The sequence below is a fragment of the Patella vulgata genome, chromosome 5 (assembly GCF_932274485.2).
Source record: "Patella vulgata chromosome 5, xgPatVulg1.2, whole genome shotgun sequence".
Lineage (NCBI taxonomy): Eukaryota > Metazoa > Mollusca > Gastropoda > Patellidae > Patella > Patella vulgata.
This window is the reverse complement of record NC_065883.2, coordinates 26244853-26262191: the sequence shown is the minus strand read 5'-3', so window position 1 is coordinate 26262191 and position 17339 is coordinate 26244853. Positions and strand designations below refer to the sequence as shown.

Below are 17339 nucleotides of genomic sequence, written 5' to 3'. Positions count from 1 at the left end.
ATTTAATTGCCCACAGTGGATGCCAAAATGGATGGATCTACTTAATGTGAAATCCAATTATTTGTAGTAAATAATTCAAGGTGATAGCCTGTAACGGCTGTAACTGTAAGTAAAGAAATAACTAAATGAAGTATTGTAAGTTTTAATACCTTTCGTATATCTGCTTCACTACTAAGTAAAGCCTTAGTTATATTATTATAATAATTTAACATGTCTTCAGATAATTCCTTCTTTATTTTTACTGTAAAGAAACATACCATCATCATATTTATTGAATGAAACGGGCCTAATGTCTCGATATCAGGACTCAGACTAGCAATTATTTGCCCATTGACTTCAATGTTAAATGGCTGTAACATCACAGGCTGTAGTTTTTTCCTTAACATTCCGTTGGTTCAAATCTTAATAAGCACATAGGAGACAGGATTTGGCACTCTCCTCATAATACTTTTGTAGGGGTTGATCGTTTAGATTTTTTGCTACCTAAGGTCAAAATGTTACGTACAACACAATGATTGCTCTGCAGTAAGACACTTTACACCCCCTATCCCTCCGCTGTAATATCATCAGTACATGTATTACCCAAAGCTGCTACGAAATTGCAAATTTGATCCCTTTTCTCCAATTCTAGACCAAAAACTCAACCAAAAAATGCTGGAAAAGGGGAGAAAAAAATTAAGGGAAAAATTGTCTATTTATAACTCGCAGTTTAAACAAATCTGTTGTTATCTAATAAACAAACATATATGCAATGCCCTGGCCAAAGATTATGAAAATCTATGCATTTTCAAGAGAGAGAGAGAATGGGGTTTAACGTCCACTCGACACAAACTAGGTCATTTCGGGACTAACATACGGTTTTAATTTTATTTCAATAATTCGCTTGCGCGTAGGGGTCTTTAGCAGTGGGAGGTAACCGGAGGACCCGGAGAAAACCCACGAGGTTGGACAGGCGGCCCTACTCATGTCACGTACGACCGGGGATTCGAAACCATGCCAGTTGACTCAATGACAGGCCTTATGATACAGCAGTGCAAGGGAAAAACTTGCACTACATTCGTCCATCATGAAATAAAGGGAAATAATTACTAGTCTTAGTCCATTTTGCTTAAAACACAGCAATTTTATTTCTATGGTTATATGTACAGAGTAATTTCTTCAAATTGCAACTGACAAGAAATCGCTGAAGTTCTTAAACAATTTGTACAATTTTTATAGCCATCTGAACAAATATGCACATTTTTCTTGTTAAAAGTGAGAAACAGGATTGAAATGAAATCAAGTTTAACCTCCTATTTTTGTACAGTGACTGGACTAATAAAGACAGGGAGAAATGGACTTTAAAAATCTTCTCAATCAATGCTGGGATTCAAAGCCAAGATATTCATGTTTTAAGTTCAGTATCCTAACCATATGGCTCTTTATGATGATAGACTGAATTTTCGAACTGTAGAAGTGTAAGTTAACATTTTCTGTAAAACTTAGTTGAAAATGTTCATTTAAATTCTCCCTTACTTGGATTGGATACAGCAGTAGAGATTAACAATTATTATCTTCATTGATCCACAGTTTACACATATTCTTAATTCAATGGAAAGCAGTCAAAATTTTAAGGAATAAAAGATATCTGGAAATGTGACACATCTAAATCTAATATTATAGTCAGGAGCATCCAGTTCCTATTGAGAAGGAGGGTAAAGAACTTCAGAGATGTTTTACATAATCAGTAGGGTGACCACCCCTCCCGCATTTCGCGGGACAGTCCCGCAAAATGTTTCCAAGTCCCGCGTCCCGAAAACCAACCAAACTGTCCCGCAATTGCTCACATGGAAGATTTCTATACAGTAATATGCCTGAATCTAGTCTCGCTATAGTCTATTTAATTATTAGTCTAGTCAAAATACTGAAAGACGAAAGACCAACCACAAATTCCTTTAGAAGGTCTTTTGTACCAACATGTAGATCACCTTTCCCTGTACATCATTCTGAAAATCCACCGAAATCCACCGGCGTGCCCCCCTCCTTCCCCCCGTCACTGGTGCAGGACAGAGGGCCTTGGTCAACGTATACTCATTCGGATGAGACGCAAAAGAATCCTTGGCAGTTGGAATTCGATATAAGAGTATAGGCCGTAGCACCGGTCCCGGGCACAATTTTGATCATAGGACACAACATGTAGATCACCTTTCCCTGTACATCATTCTGAAAATCCACCAAATCCACCGGTGTGCCCCCCCCCCTCCTGTCACTGGTGCAGGACAGAGGGCCATGGTCAACGTATACTCATTCGGATGTGATGCAAAAACATCCTTGGCAGTTGGAATTCGATATAAGATTAAAGGCCGTAGCACCGTTCCCGGGCACAATTTCGATCATAGGGCACAATATGGCGTATGCCCGTCTTCATTAGCCCAGTCGGGCGTTAAATCCCATTTCAATTACGATATTTTAATGTAATAAACTTAAGAAATCGAAAATATTGACGAATATAATTTATATAACATTGACACCTCACACTACAACTACAACCACTATCAGCAGCGCAACCGACAACACCACGACCGTCACCATACTCAAAGAAAATTAAATTAAATGAATATAATTAATTCACATATTATATTTTTAAAAATATTGTATAGACCTGCACTACCAGTAGAAATCTCAGTTCTCAGACAGTACATCTTTAAAAATCTCCAAATATTAATTTACAACTTGGAAAACGTGCTTTGTCCTATGCTAGACCTTTTCTATGCAATAAACTACCAAAGTCAATTATTGTCAAAACAGTCCAGGGGGAGAGAGAAGAGAGGCAAAAAGACAAATGGAATTTTACGCCCACTCGAAACAAACTATAATTCGCTTGCACATAAGGTCTTTAGCTTTGGGAGGAAACCAGTGGACAAGGTTAGATGGCGATCCCATTCCTTGTCACATACAAGCGGGGAATCGAAACCACGTCACTTGACTCAATGACAGAACTTATGATCTAAAATGCATGCGTTAACCAAGGGGCCACCCAAACCCCCTCTTACCCAAAGAATATTAAAATTAAATAAATACTAGTATTTGTTACATTATGAATCACATAAACAAAAAAACATTAGCTGACTACTGGGGCATTTGCCGTGACCGAAGGCTATGTATTTCTATTTTATATAGACAGTGCACTCTGTCGCATCCGACATCGTACGGGGTCGTTACAATATGTCTGATTACGAAGAGTGGCGGAATACCCAGTTTTCTCAAAACCGGAAAAATTGTAACTTCGAAAACCGGAAGTATTATTATAATGTAGCTTCGAAAATAGAACTTTGAATCATCAGAATGTTATTCCCTTTAAAAATGATAAACCTTTCTGTACATTCAAAATTTTATTGCATTACTTTTTATTTCATTTAACATGCGTAGGCATTTTGAATAGGTCAAGTCTGTCGTTAATTTATCTCCTTCGCCGTCTTCAGTTGATCGCACTCTTGTCTTTGCTATCACGTGTTCATTGATTATGGGCGTACTCGATTGAACGTTCTCTCAATCCCAAAAATATTGACAATCGAGTGAAAATGGGTACTTCGGGCTACAACGCATGCGTCGACTGGATATATAAATATCTCATCCAACCATGAAGCCGAAACCTGCTCGTCGTGTTTAATTACGTCACAATTCTACTCACACTACCTCCATCGTCGGGACTGACAGAACTGTGACAGGACTGAATTCCATGTCACTCGATTGCAATTCTGTCAATTTGGGACGTTCCGGACTGTGAATCGAGCATCGTCACACGGTTCGAAGACATCCGTAGGGTGACCAAACTTATAGGTTATCCAGGTTCAATCGGCATGCGCAACGAATGTTTCCAATGGGAGCTAGGAATATTTTTACGACTGTGAATTCGGGGAAAAATTCGTGGATATTCTTGAGTATTTGTCACAACTGTCGTACAAGAGATTAAAATTATCAAAGTAATCAACAAAGACCCACGGTAGCGAGGCCGGATTATACGGTGTCGATTCAATGGAAATCGTATGACGGGACGACTGATTGATGTCGTAATCCGGAACGTACAGAGGTCGAATTACCCAGAGATTTTTTGTCTGAAGTAATAAGGAAATAAATCGGGACATGAAAATGGTGTCGGATGTAACAGAGTGCCGGAGTGATCAGAGGTCGGATGTGACAGAGTGCACTGTATATATATATAAAAAAAACCAAAAAAACTGGAAGACAATGGATGTATCGAATTGCTTGTTCCTTTATTTTGATATGTATACTTGGTTTAATGGAGTATCAATTACATTCGCTTTCGCTTTGTCGTCTCTGAATTAGTAAAATTCAAATACATGTATGTCCATTGATGCATAACTGATGATTGTGTAAAGGTATCTTGTATGTGATGATCAACCAGGGACAGTAAAAGATGAATTACCTAAGATTTAGATAAAGAGCTGACAGTTCTTGCAATAATAGTTTAAACATACATTATGCAAGAGCTAAATCTGCCTTTTGCAGGTCTTCCTTTAGGCTTGAAATGTTATATAAGCCATAAGACATTTATTAACAAAACAAGACCATAATCAACTCTCGATGGCATAGGATACTCGAGATTTAACTAGATTAGAACGGTTGGCCATTTAAAAATTTAATTTAAAAATGGGAAAGCGAGGCTTAGTCTCGAATATACCAGAGAGAAGGAGAGATGGGTTTTAAGTCCACTCGACACAAACTAGGTCATTTTGGGACTAACACATGATCTAATTTTATTTCAATCATTCGCTTGCGCGTATGGGTCTTTAGCAGTGGGAGGAAACCAGAAGACCCAGAGAAAACCCACAAGGTTGGACAGGCGACCGCGACACTCCTTGTCACGTACAACCGGGGAATCAAAACCACGCCAGTTGACTCAATGACAGACCTTATGATCCAGCTCGCACGTGCTAACCATTCGGCCATCCAGCCCCCCCAGCTCTTAAATCATGCATCTTTAACCAGCATAACATCCTTTATACTAAGTTATTATAAAATCTCAATCAGTTTCACAACATTTAGCATGATTAAACTTAAGCAATAAAATTTCAAAACGTTTCACTGCCTTCGGCATGATTTAATTTTAGCGATAAACGATTAATGTACATGGATGATAATTCGGCAGTCATTTGATTGTAACTTAAAGATTTAATTCAACGCCAACGCACCCTTTCAAACGGTTCTGTCGCACAAATTAATAATTTATATATTTTGTTTGAAATGAAAGATATGAATATTATATGACTTGAATTTATATTATTATCCTAAAAGATTCATGGTAAATATCATATGACACACAAATATAAACCAGGCTTGTGTGAATATTTCATAGTTTGATTTTCTATTGTTGCTATGACGAAAAGTGAAGTGACTATATCAACATTGTTATGCATACTGTACAGGTTTGTTTTTTTTAAAAAAGATGATGTCCTGCAATATGATCAAGCAAAGGTGGTCACCCTAATAATCAGGTAATTTTATTGAGATGAAACCTGCATTCTGCTGTATCCCCGATTATGTATTTAGCAACTACATGCATGTGTGTAGATCTCACAATTAAACCAAAGTGAGGTTTGACGTCTGCTTTTATGTCAAACATGTATAGTGGACAAACTGAATTCTTACCTGTAGAAGAAGATTTTGGAATTCCCTCAACAGCCAACCAATCAGCTGAAAGAAAATCAAAAACAAATTATAATAACTGCACTGACAGTCAGACTCCCCCCATTGGGTATCATAAAATTTGACTTTGTAATAAATTAATTACTGGCATGCATAAGCTCGCCGGTATATAAAGATTTGTAACACAGAAAATAAAAGACATTGTACAAAATTATTTTTATCTTAGAAACCAAAAGAAGTAAATTTGCAGTTTATCTACAATTTTCACTAAAAATTCAAAGTTGCTACATTTATAGAAATGACAAACTCAACAAACTCACATAAATCATCAATCACATAATACCACTATTTAAAAAAAAACATACCACTGCCAGATATATTTGAACTAATAATTCTAATTAATTCCATGTGAAACATTTTTAGAAATGTTTATTCATGTTGATACTACTATCTAAAGCTTTGCGATACTTTTTCGTAGAAATACACGGCCATACTATATACCGGAAAACACCGGAAAACAACCGGAAAACACCATTTTATACTGAATACCGGAAAACACCGGAAAAACACTAAATACCGGAAAACATCCTAAATACCGGAAAACACCCTAAATAGGTAACCCGGAGCCTGGTCCTCTGTGTGCGGTTTTGGTCCAAGTGAGCGCCGATGAAGGAAAGTCATGGTCATTATGATGTTCGTTTTACAAATAGCCCCCCCCCCCCCCCAAAAAAAATTTCCGATTTTTTTTCTCCAAAATTTTGTTGATGCCTATTATGTTTTGAATGTTTTAAAAGACGCAATCAGTCTACCTCCATCATTGACCATATTTTATTTTGTATTTTAATTTTAGTTTTCAGTAAATTTTAGTAGATTTCAGTGTTTCAGTATTTCAGTAGATTAAACACAGCCCTCTGAGGGCCCCGTTATATGCCGGTTGCGCCGGTCTCCTGATTCTTACCAGTAACGCTGGCATCAGGGTGGTACGAATTAGTGGAAGGCACGATTAGGCCAACTCCTCCCTAGGTAACAAAAAAATCGCATCATAAAACAGCAAGTATCATCAAAAGCGAGTTAATAAATCTCTGAATAGTTCGAGTTGAAGTTCCAGGTTTAACCGCTATGTGTCCTAATCACCAAACGAAATGGATGCCACGCAATTCTCGGACAGGCTGTAATCTGAAAAGTGTCTATCCTTTCCAAGAGCTATCCATCTGGTTGGAAGGGCTAAAAATCTACTTGTTTTTGAGCTTACTTTCATTCCAGGGTCAAATATAATCACTTGAACCATAATAATATTCAACATATTCCATCATAATCCGAGGGCCGCACACAGGATTTTTTTTCTGGATTACTTTTCGAGCTTTATTCCCCAACTCGTTGACCAGTTTTCCTTGAGAAAACCCCAACTTTCGCCCAATTGTCCATGAGGAAACTACATATTCTATCTTAAGCTGGACGTCTGTGAAAAGGGTTGATCCATAAATTTTCAAGGAAGCAATTGTTGTTTTTGTTTGTGAAATAGAGGACTCTAGCCGATGAGGCTACTTCCCCCCCCCGAGAACCTCAGGCAACCAATTTGTTTTATGTACTACTATCGTAATAAAACATTACTATATTAACCACTTCCTGGTGGCTGAAGACTTACACCGAATGCGTAATCGGAAAAAAATGTCCCTGAGAAAATGTTTTTTCCGACAATCGATATTCAAGATGTCTTCTGTTGCACAAATTATGCTACACTGTGCAAGAACTTTCTTCCTTTGATCTGAAGATTGTAGATGGAAAAGTATCATTTGCACTATTTCAAAGTAAACCTGCATTTTCGTATATCATCCCGTAATTTGTGATTAATGACAATGACTGTGGAAATAATATGGGTTGAGGAATGGAAGATCTATGTTCGTCACGTGACTGGACAATTCCACCCCCCGTCCCACCCTGACGATGATCCCTTCCGGAGCGGCGCAGCGCGCTCTCTAAAAAAAATCTCAGGCACAGTTTACTCTTCTAAGTTTTCAGGTAGGTATTTAGTAATGCGGAGTTTGGTCCTCGTGTGTGGTTTTGGACCAGGTGAGCGCTGATGAAATAAGTTCATTAACATACAAGCGAGCGATCGCCTACGGTCAAAGAAAAATTTCTTTTCAGATTTTTTTTAAGAATTTCTTCTCCCAAATTTCTCTCTCAAAAAATTCAAATTTTGTTTCCAGTATTTTTCTCTGTAAAATTATTTCCTACGGAATGTTTTTTTGTAAAACCAATTTTTCGGAAAAATTCTATTTTTTGGGGGGGACAGAAAATTTTTTTCGCCAAAAAAATTTGGGAGAAAAAAAAATCGGATTTTTTTTGGGGGGGGGGGGGGGGCTATTTGTAAAACGAACATGACCTTGACCTTCCTTCATCGGCGCTCACTTGGTCCAAAACCGCACACAGAGGACCAGGCTCCGGGTTACCTATTTAGGGTGTTTTCCGGTATTTAGGATGTTTTCCGGTATTTAGGATGTTTTCCAGTATTTAGTGTTTTTCCGGTGTTTTCCGGTATTCAGTATAAAATGGTGTTTTCCGGTTGTTTTCCAGTGTTTTCCGGTATATAGTATTGCCGGAAATACATACAGAGATTTTCCAAACTTAAGTAAAATTGTATTTACATATAGCTGTAGTTATTGATATACCAAAGTGTGATAGTCGAGTTGATTAGATCAAAAAGTTTCTAGTCTGAATTAAGTAAGTTGGTTTAACTCGACTTTCTGAAATAATTTCCAAATTGTTCAAACTTTGTACCTACATGTAAAACTTTCAGATCAGTTAAATAGGCTATAATAACTTCGAATTTTGAATATTTTAACCCACTTGTATCTATGTTTAGACTAAGAGTTAGACTGCTCTACTTACCTTTAATGCTTGTCTCTCCAAGATTTTTAGGAACATATCTCCCAAGAGCAATATCACAGAAATTAACCTCACCATCTTCTACAAAATGAATATCTCCATCACGTGTCTGTTTAAAACTCAAGGCTTCAGATGATCCATGACCAAATATTGGCTACAAGAATAAAGATTAAAATTAGAAATAAAGTCTTGATGATTGGACCTGTATGAAGTAAACGGTATTCACACAAATTTTTAATTTATATTTGTACATAGAATTGGTTTAGGTTACTTATTGCTTCTTCAGAATCTGACCAAAATACAAATCTATATTTCGTTTTGTTTTTTTATACTTTCGATGACCTACACTACATGAAGATCTGACTAGCTATACTGGGAGGTCGTGTCAGGGGTTATACGAACGGGTTTTGACCCTATGACGCCGGACATTGATTAATCAATCAGAGTTGATATTTATAGGGGTTTACACATAGTTTCATGTAGAGAACGCTTAGAACTCGCCATAACAGACCGTTTCATTGGCTAATTCCTCACATCAACTAGAACGCCTGTTATATAACAACTCTTTTAGATCCTAGTGTCGTGAAGACAAGTAAAACGAAATTTTGAACTATAAAAAACGAAACGAAATAGGATCTGTGTTTTAATCATATTGGCTTCTTCATCATTGTTTTGAATTCGCTACAATTTGATATTAACTGTTGGTGAGTTATTGTCAGATAGTGTTTATAAACTGTATAAGAAAAAGAAAAGATAAATACCTGAACATCCATTCCCCTTAAAGCTCTGTTAAAATCTTCTGTTACCAACTTTCTTCTTTTACCGTGTTTCATGAACTGTGTGCTGTTCTAAAACAATAAAACAACAACTAAACATACATGTATGATACTTGCAAATATCAAAAATTATCAAAAAATCAAAGCGCCACTCACCACCCACCATTTGCAACATGATCTTATCAAAGTTATATATGAATGATTTCATTCAAAAATGTTATGATAATTGTCAAGCTAGAGAAAGAGAGAGAGAGAGAGACAGACAAACTAGGTCATTTCGGGACTATTATGGTTTAATTTTAATTTTAATAATTTGCTTGCGCGCAGGGGACTGTAGCAGTGGGAGGAAACCAGAGGACCCGGAGAAAACCCACAAGGTTGGACAGGCAACCCTACTCCTTGTCACGTACAACCGGGGATTCGAAACCAAGCCAGTTGACTCATTGAAAGGCCTTATGATACAGCGCGCACGTGCTAAACATTCAGCCATCCAACCCCCCTTGTCAAGCTACACCAAACAACTAATTCAAACACCTACCATAGTAACCTCCCTTAATCTATAGCTGACATCTTCACTCAGAAGGGCAGCCACTTCATCAGATATGTCAGCATGGCCTGCTGCCTCCGCCATAACTCGGACAGAGTCTTTAGTTATTATGGCAAAGGCTATGTCATTATCTGTGATCTTTTTCTCTTCAGCACTACTTGGGTTTTCTGAACTCATGTTGCGGACTTGTTCTTTGCCTTGTATATTATGTTCTCACTTTCATTTTCGCATCAAATACTGTTCATTGTTATTCATAATAAATGTCTGCCTGTAGATTAGCTTCTATTATTGGTATTTTTTTTGAAAATACAATACAAAAGAAATTCTGTACTTTTAACTATTCTGTAAAAATAAAAATAGATAGTCAAGCAAACAGACCTGGGCTTACTACTGTTTTTGGCCAGTACGAATAAATTACAATTATTCTATCACCTCAGTAAGATAAAATCTATTGTGAAATTGCATTTTTGACAAAGTTCCTCACAAAATGGCACATATCAGTATCACATGATAAAACATAGGATGATGTAGGAGGATAAGGTTCAAAATTTTTTTAACATCTATGTTTTGCAATAAAAAACAAGCTGCAGTCCAAACGATCGGTAATGTTTGGGCAACATAAAAATTGCATAGATTTATATTGAAATATATAATAACTGAACAGCAATCTACTCAAATTTATTTACAACGGTTATAGGCAACACTACTGATTGCATAGGAGTTCTATATTGAAACAACTGATCCCCAGTCTGCCAAATTTTACATACAATGATTGAATAGGCTGCGGTTAATTGATTGTCTGTTTCTCATGACCTGTGTTTGTGAAATATACATGGGGTAGTTATAAATCATTGCGATGGAATTTAAAATTTTCGAGTTTAATGCTGTTTGTATTTCAGGAATAACTAATGTCAGTTACTTGGTCATTGAAAATTCAATGGTAACCGGCGTCTATGATTTAATCCCATTTAATAAATTTTATAGATTTACAATATCTATTGCACAATAGGTGGACATCGGCAAACTTGATCATATAATAATACATGTAGGTCTAAACTATTAATGATATGTTCGTTAATTCATTCATTCTTGGCATTTCATTTCTTCATCTCTCCCTATTTTGGCAGGTGACAAAATGACCTGTTCCAATCAGGTTGATTTAATAATTTGTTCTGACATAAATATTTAAAAGCATACCTTTGGATTTTTAAACACAAAACAAGTTATATTATTTAGCATCTCAGCTAATTCCAAAGAATTTACACGTGTTCGTTTCATTAGCAGTGAAGGAAGATAGTTCCAATAACCCATATGTTAATTGTCTTCAACTTTGACACCATCGACACATGGCATCGTGATACATACATGTAAATACTTTTATTTTTTTTCTCTATCTTTACCAAACCTGACCATTTACTTTATTAGTGTTCTTGTTTCCTTTTGTTACTGTGTTTATAGAGTGTCATGGTTAATAAAATACAGTAAAGTCAATGTCAATCAGTAGGTACCTGATGATTGAGGCTATCTCATGTCAGCACTCAGCAGTTTTGAGACAGTTAGTCACAGAGTGCTAGTCACGTAAATAAAATATTTTAACAGGAATTTAAAGACATTTATATCTTCCGTGAATTTTATTACAAATGACAAGTGCCTTATGAAGTATGTATGGAACGTTGCATACTTTTTCACATTCTAGCCTAGTAATTAACATGTTTATTGATAAATTAAATAATGGATTTTTATGCGTCAATTCTTTGCTATATCTAAAGGCAAACAATTTATAGTTTTACAAACTTTACAGGATGAATATGTGTCCTCACTAAATTTGACCTAATAGTTATGGAAGTGCGTAATTATTACGGATGAAAACTGACATGCGGGCGGGTCATGAGAAACAGACAATTAACTGTGGCCTAATTCCTGAGTGATAATTGAAACTGCTACACACGTTAAAGTTTTAAACACCATGTCAAAGAATACATGATAACACAACAAAAGATAGGCAATACAGCACAAAATAGTCTTATTGTAGGGTGCCCCGTGCAGCAAACATTTACCCTACAGAAAGTTGAACTCGACATGGCGAATGTGCATGCTTCATTGGCCTGTCTCAAAGTGATTTCTGGTATATCACGCAGTGCGATAACAGAGTCTCTAAATAGCCATCGCACGTGAAATTCTCTAAACATCTATCAACTATTACAGCCGTAAAATATCTATTGTTGATGATTCTGAATAGCAGTAATATTTAGCTTTTTGGTTATTACAGCAGCTTTAGAAAATATGTTTGTTTTATTATTTAAATTGCTTTATCATTAACTAGTACAAATAATATCTCTGAAACACTCAGGTTAGACAAGAACATGATACTAGCTAGCAGTAGGGCTGTGTCCATTTATCGATACACTGATATGTATCGATACATTCCAGCGATATTTAAATCGATACCTAATATAGCCGTATCGTTGAAAAAATTCCTCGGTTAAGAAAGACCACGAAACCCACGTGGTGAAAGAAGACGATCTCGGCATGGTTTGCCAATCGAGCGTCTTCTGCGCTCTGTATGAATTCCAGGTACCGGTAGATATTAAAATAATAACTGGATCATACATTGATGGATTCATCTTCATTGAATATAATCCCGATAGAACACCGAATACACCGAGAAACAGTCATTTAATAATATATTTTCCTGATAGAATTCCAATAACACGTGACATATTGCTTGGAATTAGCTCAATAAACCAGTTCTAAATAGCGCTTACTGTTATGATTTTTTTTTATTTTATACACATTCTGACAAAGGCTTAATTTAAAAAATATTGTTTTTATTGAAGGCTATATCATAATCGTACGGAAGGTTTTTTTTAAAGCAATTTCAAGTACAGTTGTCACTTGACAATTGTGCCGTACTTGTGTCTATCAATTGACGAATGAATAAAAACTTTGGCCAAGTTACGTGGCTAGTTACCTGATAGACAAAGACTACAAATTGTGTTATGAAGAAATGCCATGGTGCCGTATCAGCTTATTTTGTGTACGTACGGCATTTTCTGATACTGGCAATAGTTGAAAAATGCTAATATTTTAGATCATCGACTTATGAAAAGCGAACGTTTCATCGAATAAACGAAGACAGTAATTAATTTATTCTGGAATATTACTCGAACTTCAAGATGGTACGTGAATTAAATATGGAAAATTTTCAAAAGGTGTACCTGTCGTTATTTTTGTGGTAATCACATACATTAAAATACGACATTTTCCACAACAAATTACCAAGAATTATTTTTGTTGAAGACTAGTTATATTAAAGGGAATGGAGCTTATAATTAACCCATATCCTACGGGACCTCAATTGACCCAATTCTGGCCGGTTTGTTTCAAAATGGATTAAGAACCCTGATGCTTACCCATCTCAAACATATTGAAACAGAATGTAGTTTGAGATTATTTTGGGCATAATTCGTGATGTCATCATATCGCGATACGTATCGCGTATCGTCAATACGTATCGTATCGAAAATGAACTGCATCGACACAGCCCTAGCTAGGAGTAGTTTCATTTTACTTTTACAAGGTTCTTAAAACAACTGTTGAGTTGCCTAATGTGCGTGTTTCTAAATTAAATTTCTTGTTCCAGCTTTCTGTTATGTTTCGTAAAAAAGTAGTCTTGATTATCCCGGCCAATCAATTTGATGTAGAATGGTTGGTAGACTAGTTAAGGGAGACTAATGACAAAACAAGGGTACGTAACCTATTTTTTACGCAGAATTGCACGGATGATATGGCCCACACTCGTAACCATTTTTCAGTCTATTATTTATAGAAGGTTATGGTCATAGCTTATTAAGTACAAACAAGAACGTATTAAAACAAATACATGTATAACTGGCACTTATATTTGTTGGGATGAGTTGTCTTCTAGCTCGACCCATGTTTTAAAGTTGGGATGATTTGTCTTTTATCTTGGAATGAGTTGTCTTATATTGGGATGAGTTGTCATGGGATGAGTTGTCTTTGGGATGAGTTGTCTGTATACCCTATAAATGTGCGAAACTGATTTAAGGCTTGGTATTTATCTAAATATTGTGGTGTAATTGTCGAGATATTTGGAGATATTTATTTATGGTGGGGTACCCTACTCATTGCAACAAAATAACAAATAGATATTTTAAAGGCAGACAAATTAAAATTACAGAACTGTCGTCATCGTTCCTGTGTTTCGCAAAAATAGAAAGAAATCCGTCGTAATTTTAAAAATACTATAAAATTCACAAAATAAACGAAAGATGTCATACTTGAGTGTCAAACTATGCAAAACTGTTCGTTTGCTGGAAAATATTATGGTTGTATTTCCCTAAAAAGTTCCTCTTCTGTTAGTTCTAAGAAATTTGCCTCCATTTTACCGCCATGACAGTTGTTAGTTCAATCAGAGTTATCTCTCGGTGCATTCAGAACCCTCCAACATGTACGGTACTGGAATCTGCGGAGGGTTGCCGAGTGGACTAAGTACGGTTGTGCTTGTTTTTCATTTTCAGTAAAGTCTGTCTTGTGTAATTGTTTGTGTGTGGTACGCAGCCCCCCTCCCCCCTGCATTTAAAGGAGCTCTACTAAGTAATAATAATAATAATGCTTTATTTCACAACTACATGGTCAATACATGAGTATGATAAAGCATACAATACAAAGTACAACTACAATACAATAATAATAATAAATATCAAAGAACATGGAATAAGGTTTACAGAGGTTTCTAAAAGTATATTAAATTTTATTAATAATGCTAGTAATTAAGTCTCTAACTCAATATTTTCCATAATATTCGAAAATAAAAACACGAATTAGAATTCAATATTGATCATTTCCAATCAATATTATTTGTGTTATCTTGCCGTGATACTATTACTATATTCCTAGGATCTTAATATCAAATAGGCCTATTTAAGACACAATTAACATTTTATAATCAGTAGGCTAAACAAATCGTGTAAGTCTACCCTAGCTATGGTTTCGGACGCCATTTTGTAATTATGAACAACTAGTAAAGTGTAGAAGTAACTACATGTATACTGATTCACAAATAACAAATTAATAATCTTTTGGAGGCATTTGGTAACTGACAAAATAATAGTTTTAAAAAAACGTCAATTTTACGGGAATAGAAAATTTTCTCGGGCAGACAGTTAAAAAAAAACTAAATTGTGGAACAAATCACGTTTTGCCTTAGTTGCCAAAATAAAGTGCCCGAAATCCCACGATATTTTTGGTTTAAAGGCAATCTGCGCTGTGGGATATTTGTTGGGCATCAATCATTATTTGTGTCATCAATTTTCTTTAAAGTGTCTTATGGATAAACACTGTCTACCACCTTCATGGGGATTTTCCGGCGTACCCCCCCCCCCCCACCTTTGTCAGTGGTAAATAGTAATTACAAACTGATTCATAAACGACATAATAATAATCTAAAATATGTCTAGAATGGAGTACGCAGGCCTAAACGACTGACATTCAGTTTGAACAGTTCACATATTATTTTACCGAACGCCGAACATAATTAAAAATTACAATTAGGTCTGAGTTACTGTATATACATCCATATTTTCATATTTTAGACCCATTTTCGTCTATTTTAAGGTTCAAAAGAATATAACCATACGCCCTTTAAACTACATTTCCCGACTATTGTTTCCAGAAGTTTCTGATGTCCAGAAATGCAACGGTAACATGTTGGCGGGTGTTCCCCAGCTCACATAAATCCGAAGTTCGCCTAGCCTACCTGGACAAGTGTCCCAGCTGTCGCCCTTTCCCCTCTCACGGGCCCTTCTAATATCCACTACAGTATTTAAAACACAATGGACTTGTTAAAATCAGTAGCCTACATGGTTCGTGTATTCTATGGAAATAATAAACACAAAAAGCATACTCCACAAGATAATGCGGAACTCACTTAAATGATAAAATAAAAAAAAAACGTATAGAATGAACTAAGCAGGCACAAACGAAAGTTCAATTTAGACTGTTCGCGTGTTTCACCGAACATAAATAATTACAACAAAAAAATTTAAATTGAATAGAAATCACTTTATAATACATTAATGTGTGCTTATAGACCCATTTTCGTTTATTTTAAGATTCCAAAGAATAAAGCTAAACGCCCTTTTTAATCCCATTTTTCATTCATTCCGTATAGGGGAGGTCTTTCTCAGAAAAAAATATGACAATCAGACGACCGCAAGCGGGTTTTCCCGCTATTTTAGCCCGTGAATACAGCCGCCTGAGAGTCGTCCAATATAGCATTATCTGGTTTTGCAACATTGATCCCAACCATTTGAACACCCGCCAACAAATTTTACCGTTGCATTTCAGGACATCAGAAATTTCTGGAAACAATAGTCGGAAAAAATGTCGTTTAAACATTTCAGACATGTCTCATGACACAATTGTATAAATCACAGGTTATACTAAGATGTTTATTTCGGGCGAAGCGTCGATGCAGATTCTCTCGTCGCTATTAGGGAGCGTCACCCTGCAGCTAGCCTCCACATTACTCCTGATACATATAGCATTATTCGCAACAGATTGAAGTCAATGCCAAACTATACATCCCTGCGAAATGCAACCATACCAATAATATCAACTAAAACTCAACCCAAGCACTTGCTAAAACATCTCAGAAGGAATAATAATATTACCAAAACTGTTTAAAATGTTAGCCTCCTCACAGGTGACTACTCGACAACCACACCTAAAGAGAACACAAAGCCCCCAAAGAACTTCAGAAAGACAGGGCCATCACAACAGTACCTGCGGACAAAGAGACGTTAACTGTTATAATGGATACACCTGACTACGTCAGCATTGTTAACACCCTTCAAGACCAATTAAACTACACACTGCAACGTAAGACCCCATTTCTGCTCATCACACCGAAGACCCGAAACACGTCTTCACCTTCAAAATCCACCCAAAGTCAGGTTACATGTGTGCTCCCGAGACCATAGTACACAGCCCAATACTTTTCGAAATTTGTATTTTCACATGACTCGAATAACATTATCAACGTAAGTTCGTCTCCTACGATGTTGTCGACTTGGTCACGCCCCCCCCCCCCCACGCCAACCCCAACGCCAACCCCAACTCCTTAGTAGACCAGCTCAACACACAGCATAATGAAACTAAGTTCACCGTGGGCACAGAACGAGACAACAGCCTCCCCTTTCTAGATGCATAATATGGCGGGGTATCAGGTTCAAAATGCTATCTGCAGTAGAAAGTAGAAAATAAAAAGCAAACGAGAAAATTCTTATCCAAAATGGACATTTTCGTGTGGGAAACATATACCGCTCGTGCTTTTCAACCTAATACGTCCACCTTTTCAACTTTAAGTCGTAAATATTCTACTTTCAACAACAGAATTTCTACTTTCAATAATCAACTTTTGACATTCGACTTTCAACTTCGTATTTTCTACTCGCGATTTT

General features: G+C 36.4%; 1 protein-coding gene across 3 annotated transcripts in view; it reads right to left on the bottom strand.

The window, feature by feature from the left end:
* LOC126821839 (TAF6-like RNA polymerase II p300/CBP-associated factor-associated factor 65 kDa subunit 6L) overlaps positions 1–16951 on the bottom strand; it is a 43748-nt gene extending 26797 nt beyond the window's left edge. Inside the window, exons 1-6 of one of the 3 annotated variants that reach the window (XM_050550351.2) lie at positions 16551–16951; positions 9847–10197; positions 9294–9380; positions 8536–8686; positions 5650–5694; positions 150–241 (exon numbers count right to left, since the gene is read on the bottom strand). In XM_050550351.2, the coding sequence (XP_050406308.1) occupies positions 150–241; positions 5650–5694; positions 8536–8686; positions 9294–9380; positions 9847–10032 (561 nt within the window). In that variant the 5' untranslated portion in view covers positions 10033–10197; positions 16551–16951. Of the gene's footprint in view, positions 1–149; positions 242–5649; positions 5695–8535; positions 8687–9293; positions 9381–9846; positions 10198–14156; positions 14456–16550 lie in introns of those variants that run through there. The other 2 variants (XM_050550352.2, XM_050550350.2) reach the window with 2 other exon arrangements.
* Between the last annotated feature and the right edge of the window lie 388 nt (positions 16952–17339).